Source organism: Microplitis mediator, chromosome 2, assembly GCF_029852145.1.
Source record: "Microplitis mediator isolate UGA2020A chromosome 2, iyMicMedi2.1, whole genome shotgun sequence".
Taxonomy (NCBI): domain Eukaryota; kingdom Metazoa; phylum Arthropoda; class Insecta; order Hymenoptera; family Braconidae; genus Microplitis; species Microplitis mediator.
Genome location: NC_079970.1, coordinates 10,467,144 through 10,478,988, shown reverse-complemented (window position 1 = coordinate 10,478,988; position 11,845 = coordinate 10,467,144). Strand labels below are relative to the sequence as shown.

General features: G+C 30.1%; 1 protein-coding gene across 1 annotated transcript; it reads left to right on the top strand.

Moving 5' to 3' along the window:
- Window positions 1–8,241: 8,241 nt before the first annotated feature.
- Window positions 8,242–10,839, top strand: LOC130678439 (histone deacetylase 3). Its single transcript, XM_057485635.1, has 2 exons — window positions 8,242–10,235; window positions 10,401–10,839. The coding sequence occupies exon 1, from the start codon at window positions 8,324–8,326 to the stop codon at window positions 9,623–9,625; it is 1,302 nt and encodes a 433-aa protein (XP_057341618.1). The 5' UTR covers window positions 8,242–8,323; the 3' UTR covers window positions 9,626–10,235; window positions 10,401–10,839.
- Window positions 10,840–11,845: the final 1,006 nt, after the last annotated feature.

The window sequence follows — 11,845 nt, the reverse complement described above, 5'->3', positions numbered from 1 at the left end:
GAACTAATCAACCGATTTTGACGTTTGAGGTGGCAATCGGCGCGTTTTCTTGAACTCTAGAGCTAATTAAATTTTGAAATTGATCGGATCAGTCACTTCAAAGATAATCGAAAAAAACCGTTTTTTATCATTTCTTTCGCCAACGATATCTCTCGAACAAATTAACCGATTGAGATGGTTGAGGTGGCAATCGACGCGTTTTATCAAATTTTAGAGCTGAATAGATTTTGAAGTCGATCGTTCAACCCTGATTAAAAAAAATGATTAAAAAGTATTTAAAATGATTTGTTTTTTAATCATTTTAAATACTTTTTAATCCTTCCAATCATTTCTAATCCTGTCTCTTATGGACATTCAACGTGTGAAATCATTTTTAATCATTTTTTTTAATCAGGGAAGTCGTTTCTGAGAAATCACTAAAAAACTAAAAAAAAAAAATTTTTTTTTTTTTTCGTAATTCGCCAATATTTTCGAGTCTGCTTGATCAAATGATCTGAAATTATCAGGAAAGTTGAGGGCCAATAAGCTCTATTGCCACCTCAACCATCCAAATCGATTCATTAATTAAAAAGTTATAAAGAGTTTACACACGCACACACACACACACACACACACACACACACACACACACACACACACACACACACACACACACACACACACACACACACACACACACACACACACACACACACGCACACACACACACACACACACATACATACATACACTCGGACATCATTCTGAAAATAGTCAGAATAGCTTCCTAGGACCTCAAAACGTCGATATCTGATCAAAACTCGACTTTCGAAAATCGGGGTGAAAACAATAACTTCCCAATTTTTCGAAAATCGTCGATTTTCTTAGCGGGAAGTTAAAAATAGTGTTCGGATCGATTTTCAGATCTTGACATTAACATGAAAATAACTAGAAAAGAATGTGGAGTTTTAAAAATTTTTATCAGAGATAATTTGTAGGAAATAAAATTGTCTACAAAAAAAGGACCTATGACATTTTGTGATAAGTCTGATAGTTTCGTTGGGAAAGTGAAAAGAGCTCGAAATTTACTATAAATTTGACTTTAAGCTCAAATAACTTTTGGACAGATGGATTTATCAAGAAATCATAAGAGTTCTGTTTGTAAAGCGTTAAATTTCCTAGAACAGTGTAACCTGGGCTTATTTGTACAATACGTCATTACAGAGATATAAAATTCCAAACTTAAAAATTTTTTTTTCCCATGTTATTTAAATGGGAAATAGAAAATCGCAATCAGGGAGTACTTAATATTAATGTTAAGGGCTCAAATTTTAACTAGCGTCTTCTTTTATCCTACTGACACTTTTGAGTGTGTGTCCTTAATAAAAAAAAAAATAGTCGATTTTTTTGAATCGGTCTTATTTATATTTTACCAACAGATTCCTCATAAAAAAAAATTGCGCCAAGTAATTACACGTTTAACACTTTTTCTCAAGATAAAAATTTAGTCTACAAAAAATAGCAAAATTTTAAATCATGAAAAAAAAAAATGATTCGCATGTACTTGGTGTGCATGTAAACGATGAATTCAATTCCCTTTAGTTGTTTATCTGAAATAGATTATAATTCAAAATCAATCATAGGAATTATTTTACTGAAATCAATTAATGACGCACACCAAGTACATTTAAACCATTTTTCATTAATTCGTATATTTTTATTGAACTTTTTCTCATGATTTTAAATTTTGCCAGCTACTTACTTAAAATTTTTTAAGATTTTGTTATTTTTTGTAGAGTAAATTTTTAAACATGAACTTGGCACGATTTTTTTACAGAAAATCTTTTTTTGATTTCATATATAAACGCAAAATCACATTGTTTTTTAATGTTTCTGAATAGAAAACAAATGATAACGTAATTCATACTTTTGCAGGATTACGTCTTATTTATACAAAGAAATATCAGTCATTAGGAAATAATTGCCGAACTAAAGTATGGAAAATAGTAATTTATACCGATCGGATGTAAGCCGCTATTAATGCCACAGTAAAAAATATTGTGTATCTGTGTTAAAAACGGTCCTTGTTAAATTTTTTGTGTTGATTATTTTGTGTCAAATCAACACAATTCTCTGTCCCTCGCGGAATTGCCATAACGGTATTTCTACGGTATTTTCCGAGTATTTTTTGGGTATAAGTATTATTACGGTATACCCTAGGTATAAATGCGGTATGTTTGTGAAATTTTATTACCGTATTAATACCGTAAATATATTGTGTTGATACCAAATTTATATAGGGACTGTACCGTATTTATACTGTGTTTATACCGTATTTACGCTCTTGCTATACCGTATTTGTACAATGATTACACTCCATTTATATGGTTTTTATGCTGTACTTAAACTTCGGTTATACCGTATTTATACGGTTGCTATACCTCATTTAAACAGTGGTTACACGGTATTCATGTAATGCTCGCACCGTATTTAAACGGTATTTATGCGGTATAAATATGGTGGTTATGCCGCATTTATACAGTGATTATGCCGTCTCACTCTTACAGGCTGAAAAATACTTTTCATATCTTTCAGTTTTATTAACAAACAATCTTCAGATTCTATAACAGATACAATATGTTTTACTACTACTTGCATTCTTAAATGGCTCATCTCTTCACTATGTTCTGCTTTCAATTTTTCAATAAAAAAGTACAGCTGTAAAAATGAACTAGTTTATTTTTACTTTCACAAAAAAATTTTTTTCAAAAAAATTTCTCTCATTAACAAATAAAAACTCTTGAAACTAGTAAAAATTTTTCAATTTAAACATAAAAATATGTTTACTTGAGGAAAAAAAATTTTGATTCAAGATTAAAATTTCAAGCTAATTATTTACTTGGTGCAAGAAAATTTTACTTTTCCGAATCGTTAAAACAAAATTTCTTGAATCAGGAATTGTTTTCTTGATTCGAGTTAACTGTTTTTTCTATGTAGTAATGATTCGCAAGAACATCAGATAATTTTGAAATACATTTAGGATCAATATTAATAACTAGGATTATTTTATGATTAAAAATTTCATTCTTCAATTGAAACATGTCTAAACACTGCAGTGTTTATGTCGTATGGCTATTTTGACATGAAAGTCTTTTTTTAGCTCATAAAGTTCTTTATTTGTACATTATAAAAACCTTCACGCGTCTTTTAAATTTTAGTTTCTCTACACAGAAAATACAGTTAACTTGAACTAAGAAAAATATTGTTGATACAAGAAAATTTTTTTTAACGATTCGGAAAATAAAATTTTTTTTACATCAAATAAATAATTATTTTGAAATCTTTACTTTGAATCAAAATTTTTTTTCCTCAAGTTAACATATTTTTATGCTTTAGTCGAAAAATTTTTAATTGTTTTAAAAGTTTTTATTTCTTAAAATAAGAGATATTTTATTGAAGAAAGCCGTGCCAGGTTATTGTAGCAATATTGCATTTTTTTGTTTGAAAAAAATAAAATTTCTTGGAATAATTACTATTTGTTTAACAAAAGAATTTTCGTATGCTCCAACCAAAAAAAAAAAAGTTACTCAAACCGAGAGAAAAATTTCTTGGGAGAAAAGATATATATGGAAGAGAGGGAAGTCACTGGTGCTAGGCAGCAGCAGCGAGAATAGTTCGGTGCGCGCCACTAGATAGCGCCTACGATTTGTAGTGTCCCTGGTAAGAAACTTATTTCAGAAGTCTTATATTCCGAAATTGTGACCATTCTGGCGCGGGTACTCCTCCGTTATTTGATAGAGTGATAAGTACCTTGTTTGATGGTAATATAGTACAACCTATATTACATAATGACAAAAATATTTATTATCAATGTTTCCATAAATAATTTATCTCTGAATTTGAACTTGAGCTTTAACAAAATTATTTTAATCAAAAGTCTATAGAATCTCTACTATATGATTAAAAATATTCGAGTGACATAATACATTGTAAAGCAATATAAATAATTATATAGAGCCATTTATCATTAATAATTATATATAGTTTTTTTTACCATGTACTGGATAAATTCCGTATAAACACCTCATTAAATCAGTAGAAATGTTGTGTGAACTCGGTAGAAATGCCGTATAAATTCAGTAGAAATGCCGTATTATTACGCTAACAATGTCATATTATTACGGTAGAAATTTCGTATAAATATCATATACATGAAGTATTAATCTTATAGAAATGCCGTATTAATACATTAGAAGTACCGTATTATTACGGTAGAAATAACGTATTAATACGGTAGAAATGCCGTATAAGCTTCGTATAAACGCAGTATAAGCTCTGTAGGAATACCGTAATTAAATTTCACAAACATACCGTATAAATACGGTAAAACTACTTGTTATCGACTACGTGTATGCTCTTTTAATACAGTGTTCAAACCGTATCATGAAAACCGCGAGGGGTATTACTGTAAAATTTTTTAATCGATTTACTATTCAACACTTTAAAAGTGTTACCCAGTACAAAAATCAATATTATCAACATTTATTAAGTGTTACTTTAAAATCAACACAAAAAAGCGACAGTTGAATTGTGTTAAAAAAACGACTTTCTTCTATTCACGCGGGTAGCGCCATTAAGCATTAGTTTTGCTTGGTTAGTTATTATTTTTGTGACATTGGTTTTATTTATTTTCAATTAGACATAAAAATATAAAGTTGACAAACTTCATGATTCGTATAGTTTAAAGAAAAACAAAAAAATTGCATCTGGCTTTTTTACTTTTCTACGTGCGCACATTTTTATTTATTTTTTTTTTCGTAATTGATTTGTTGATAAAAAAAATCAAAAATTGTTAACTGTCTGCTAACTTTAGGATCATGTTTACTATCACAAAATAGTTCAGTGTTAAATAATAATTGTTGACACCTTTGATAATCTAAAAATAATTCATGGTACAAAAATAAAATGTAAAAGTTAACAGTTTTTTTGTGTCGCCATTAACATTTAAAAAGTATTGAAGTTACTTCTGATATTACTGGAATTGTGTGTCGAAATTTTAACACAAATTTTGTGTTGAAGTTCAACACAAACTGTCTGTGTTGAAAAATAACACAAATATTGTGTGAACCGTTTTTAACACACCGATTGTGTTGATGTTAACACAATATTTCTTACTGTGTGTTTGTCATTTGTGTTTGTATCATAATAGCCACGGTATTTGCAAGTTAACAGGAATCTACCGTACTTTTATAGCCAATTTTTGTCCTTTGAACTTTTTCCTGCAACTTCCTAACAATGTCGAAGTTTTTATTCACATTTTTTTTTTTTTTTACGAATAATATGTTATTATCTTTTATCATAGACTACTTTATGATATTCTATATACTCAAAATGATAAATAGATCTTGGATTGACTTGGAAGTAAAAAAAAGTCAAAAACGATTTGTTCTTTAACACGTAAATTTTAATAGTTTGAATTCGCCGCTCATCAACTAGTAGTGTCATCTGTAAGCGACAAGCGATATGACATATCCCTGATAGCCACCTTAACCACAAGTTAACTTCAAGCTATCGCCGTAATATAAAGCTAATTTAAAGGAAAGGATTGGAGAGCAAACAGTTACCTTTAAGTTGACAGTAAATTGTCTTTAACTTGAATTCAATTTGACAACATGTGTTACTGTCAGACAATGACGTTAAGTTGATCGAAAATTTCACTTTAAATTGTCGGCAAGTTTTTCTGTCAAATTACATTCAGATGACGGCCGTAGATTTGCATTAACTTGCACGTAAGTATTATCCCGCCAAGGCTTGCCAGAAACTTGTCATTGAGTTAGCCGAAAACGTTTCACTGCAGAACTTGCTGAGCAAAGTGTGGCTATCAGGGAAGCTTACTTACAAAAGTTTTCTTGAATTTTTCGTCAAATGTCCGTCAACTTCGGACTTTTCCGTTTTTGACGAAAATTTATATACAACTTGCTATACAATTTGACGAAAATTTACTACCCGAATTAGAATGCAAATTCACTTCAAAAGTTGACTAGAAAAAATTTTTCGTCAATTTTCAGGCAAATTTTTACATCAATTCATTGTTAATATGACTTGAAAAATTGTGAAGTATTTTTTCACCCTGAAATTGTAAACATTTTCATGTATAAATTTGCTTATCTTCTGCAATTATAAGAATGAACATTACCAACTTTTTTTTTTCTAGTAAATAGTAACCTCTAAATTGAGCAAAAATTAACGCAAATTTTTTTTTACAATTTTTGCTTTTACCCTGATAGCCAAGTCGGCAAAAAACTGGCGTCAAACTAACGGCCGTAACTAGTCGCCAAATTGGCCGCAAAAGTTGGTATTTCCAAAGTTGATACCCTGATATCCGCACTCTAAATATAATTGCTTAGCAAGTTCTGCAGTGAAACATTGACGGCTAACTTAACGATAAGTTTTTGGCAAGCCTCGGCTGGATAATACTTCCGTGGAAATTGATGCAAATCTACTGCCGTCATCTGAATGTAATTTGACAGAAAAACTTGCCGTCAATTTGAAGTGACACTTGAAGTCAAATTGAACTCAAGTTACAGACAATTTATTGTCAACTTAAAGGTAACTGCTCACTCTCCAACACTTTCCTTTAAGGCTGGGCCGCACCTAACGAAGTCCTGAATTTAAGAATTCTAATTATTTATTAAATAATTATCATAACAGCAATTTTTTTAGCTTCCGACTAAAAGCCGAAGACGAACTTCCTCGGAAGATTTTCATCATCCGAGTCCCATAAATATTCAAAGAGTAATTAGAATTCTTAAATTCAAGACTTCGTTAGGTGCGGCCCAGCCTTAAGTTGGTTTTAGAATACGGCAGTAGCTTGAAGTTAACTTGTAGTTAAGGCTGGGCCGTACTAAAAGAATTTCTGAATTTTACTTTTTTTTAAATTGATTAATCAATTGTTATTACAGAAATTTTTATAGCCTCCGAAAATATATGAAAGACAAACTTTTTCGGAAGGTTTTCATCATTCGAGTGACGTAATTATTCAAAACGTAATTAGAAAAGTAAAATTTGAAGAAAATTCGTTTAGTACTGCCGACTCTTAAGGTGGCTATCACGGTACCAACTTTTTGACGAGCAACTCGTGATATGAAGGTAAATTGTCAGCAAATTTGGGCCGCAAATTTCAGGCAATTTCCATGTCAAATTACTGTCATTTTCAAGCTAAAGTGACTATTAGGATAGCCTGTATAAAAAATGTTGATCATTAATTTACAACAAACAGAAGACCGAACAGATGTGATTTGTAATCGAACAAGAACTAAATAACTTACCAGTTATTAACAAAAAAAAAAAAAAAAATATCAAAAATCTATAGTTGTCGCAAACTTAGGAGCGCATTTTTTAAAAATTTAAACAAAAAGCGAACAAAAATTAATTTCAATCGAACGTATACGAACAATTAAAATCACAAAAAAAATTAATTTTTTCCCGCCAGTTTACTCAGAATTTAGCTCGGCCAAACACGTCCATTACCTGGATAGCCACACTTTAAATATACTCTAGTAGCCACTCTAGCTTGAAATTGCCTGAAATTTGCTGCCCCAATTTGCAGACAATTTGACAGCATAAGTAGTAAAGAAAAATTTGCGGTTAATTTTTGCTCAATTTAGAGGTATAACTTTTTATTAGAAAAAAAAAGTCGGTAATGTTTATTCTTACAATTTCAGAAGGTAAGCAAATTTATACATAAAAATGTCTACAATTTGAAGGTAAAAAAATACTTTGCAATTTTTCAAGTCAAATTAACAATAAATTGATGTAAAAATTTGCCCGAAATTGACGAAAAATTTTTTTCTATTCAACTTTTGAAGTGAATTCGCATACTAATTTGGGTAGTAAATTTACGTCAAATTGTACAGCAAGTTGTATATAAATTGTCGTCAAAAACGGAAAAGTCCGAAGTTGACGGACATTTGACGGAAAATTCGAGGAAACTTTTGTTTGTGAGTAAACTTTTGCTAAAGCAAACTCTGCTATTAAGATATGTGCTGACAGTTTGTGAGCGCCCAAGCGAATGCAGCTGTGTGAATCTGTGAATGTCTGATTAGCTAATTAGTATTGATTCGTATCTGTTTGTAGTTTAACCATGTTTACAATTGAATTTAACTCATGTAGTTATCCTGAACTTATTCAACTGACTTTATTTTGTGAATTTACGATTTTATTTATATAGTGATAGTATTAAAAAAGATTGATATCCAAATATAGCTCTGAATGTGTTTTTGTTATTTCGATTCTGAAATTTAGTCACATTCGAAACATTGTTTTTGTTTTATATTTGTCAACAATGAGTTATAATCGTAAAGTCTCATATTTTTATAATCCAAACGTTGGAAATTTTCATTATGGACCAGGACACCCAATGAAACCACATCGACTTTCAGTAATTCATAGTCTCGTTCTCAATTATGGACTTCATAAAAAAATGCAAATTTATCGTCCGTATCGCGCAAGTACACACGATATGTGTCGTTTCCATTCCGATGAATATGTTGACTTTCTACAACGAGTGACACCCCAGAATTTACAAAACTATACAAAATACTTGAGTCATTTTAATGTTGGAGATGATTGTCCAGTTTTTGAGGGGCTTTTTGACTTTTGTTCAATGTACACCGGAGCTTCGCTGGAAGGAGCTACAAAACTCAACAATAATTGTTGTGATATTGCTATAAATTGGAGTGGTGGTCTTCATCATGCTAAAAAGTTTGAAGCTTCTGGGTTTTGCTACATCAATGATATTGTTATAGCGATATTAGAATTACTCAAGTACCATGCAAGGGTTCTTTACATAGACATTGATGTTCATCATGGAGACGGAGTCCAAGAAGCATTTTACTTGACTGATAGAGTAATGACTGTTTCTTTTCATAAATATGGTAATTATTTTTTTCCCGGTACTGGAGATATGTACGAAATCGGAGCAGAAAGTGGAAGATATTATTCTGTCAACGTACCCTTAAAAGAAGGAATTGATGACTTATCTTATGTTCAAGTTTTCAAACCTGTAATTTCCCATGTCATGGAATTTTTTAGACCTACTGCTATTGTACTTCAATGTGGAGCAGATTCATTGGCAAATGATAGGTTAGGATGTTTCAGTCTCAGCACAAAAGGACACGGGGAGTGTGTCAAATTTGTTAAAGATTTGAATATTCCTTTACTTACAGTTGGAGGAGGAGGTTATACTTTACGGAATGTTGCTAGATGCTGGACCTATGAAACATCTTTGTTACTGGATGAACAAATTAGCAATGAACTTCCTTATACCGAATATTTAGAATATTTCGCACCTGATTTCACTTTACATCCTGATGTTGTAAATAGGCAAGATAATGCAAACAGCAAACTATACTTAGAAGCAATTACACGTCATGTATACGAAAACTTAAAAATGGTTCAACATTCACCAAGTGTTCAAATGCAAGATGTACCATACGATGTTTTACCTCCTGAGGAAGATCGACAACCAGAGTCTGATCCTGACTCGCGAGCCAATGTACAAGATATGGACAAAATTGTAGAACCACCAAATGAATATTATTCCGGTGATAAAGATCAAGATAAAATGGAAGTTGCAGAATCATAGTCAAGGAACTTTGTTTTGTTCCTCAATAATAATAAATCATTGTACATTATACTAAATATTTTAGTAGATACATACAAATTAAAATATTACATCAATATGACATTTTATTATAATTTTTTTTTTTAAATCACAAATTTGTTACATAATTCTTTTTCGTAAACTTGTAAAAAGTAGAAAATAATTGTAGCAAAATTATGCTCAAATTCTTTTAATATACTTTTATAAGATTTAAGATTTCGTAATAAGATATTCAGAAATCACTTTGATATTTATTTCTTTTTCCATGAGATGAAAAAATATGACAGATTATAATGAAATTTGGTGTTATTATGAAATAAATTTTTTACATTTAATTAGAATTTAAATATTTGAACAAGAGAATCTACACTCGAAGTCAGTTAAATAGCCGTTCATTATATATCCTCCCACTTCCCCTCGAACGTTGCCTTTACTATTGATGCGTCAAAATGAGGGCCAGAATATTATCCAATAGAATTATCTTTTGAAATGAGATATTCATGAAGAGCAATTAATTGATAATACAAAACCCGAGATTCGGTCCAGTAAAAATTAAAAAAAAATGCCGTTTGACTATACCCAGAATGGAAAGGTATATTTTTTATTTTAATCAATTTAATAATTTAATTTTGAGATAGATTTATAAAGAAATTTACCTATCGTATTGTTATTCCAATACGTAAATTCAATTTCTAATTGATTTTGCATTATCATCTAAATAATAATTAATAAGTGTTAATTTTTTTTATACTTTCAGTTTCGAGAAGGGACCACATCAACTGAAAAAAATTCTTGTGGAAAATTACATTTTTATCTTTCAAGATTTGTACAAAGAACCATTTAGACTTGATAGCGATCATACGAAATCGATTATTACACCTTCGAAGCGCCGTAAAAAGTTAACTAATCAATTAAAAATTTAATTACAAAAGTGTTAAGTCATACTTACTTCATGAGCTACAATACGAATTTTACAAAATTTAGTTATGTATTATCATTTAGAAGTAATTAGAAGATACAGCTGTGAAAGCTAATTTTTTCAATTTTTTTTTTTTTTTTAATTTTCAAGACTAAAATCGTTTAAAAAAACCGTTAAAAAAAAACTTAACAAGAGAAATTAAAGCAAATCTCACGGAGTCTAAGTTGAGTTTTACTTAATCAAGTAATAACTTTCAATTTAAAAGTTATTCAATGATAAAAAAATAAAAGGTCATTTTTATAAAAAAAAAAAAAAAAAAAATTTAAACACTCACAACTTCCAAACTTATTAACCGCTTTTAATCATCGGGTAATAATTTTAGTCACAATCAATCAGACATGACACGTTATGTATATATATATATATATATATATATATATATAAATATATATAAGTCTATATATAATCAGATCTAACTATACTTGAGTCTATATATAATTAGATCTGATCAGACTTCAATGACATGAAACCTATTACATATATATATATATATATATATATATATATATATGGGCAGATCCATTAATTCTTGACGAAAGTGTGCGCACTCAGGTCAACGATTTTGATGCCGATTTTTTCCTCAAAAGTACACCTTAAAAAAAGAAGATCCTGAAAATTTGGACCCGATATAATCAAATCTGGCCGCTGGAGAATTTTTTGAATTTTTAAAAAAGTCGATTTTTCACTGATTTTCGAATATTTGTATCTCAGCTTCTATATAACTTAAAGACTCCTGCCCAACGGCATTTTTCTCAGTAGACTCTCTACTTTTAAGAAAAAAATAAGTATTTGGTCTAAACTCAAATAGGGCTTAGCTGACAGCCTCTAACTAACGAACTGTTTTGGTTAAATTTTACCTATTTGTAAAACACTAGTATACGTACAGTAATCGAAGTTGAGGATCGACCAGCAGCTAATGTCTTCTATTGGGGTATACTTTAGTAGAATCTATGCAATTTTTACTTCATTGCTTCTATTAAATAAAGTTATAGCCATCTGAAACCAATCAAATTTTAAAAAATTACAGTTTTCAGATGGCTAGAACTTTTTTCTCGGAACTTCGATTTCCTTCAAACTTTCAGGAAAGTTGCTTTATTATGTTCCTAAAAAGCCCTGAAAATCGGGGCTAGGGAATCGAGCTTGTATTCAAGTTATGAATTTTTTAATATTGCCAAAATTGCGTTGTTGAATATAATATTTGCTGATAATTTCTTACATATCTA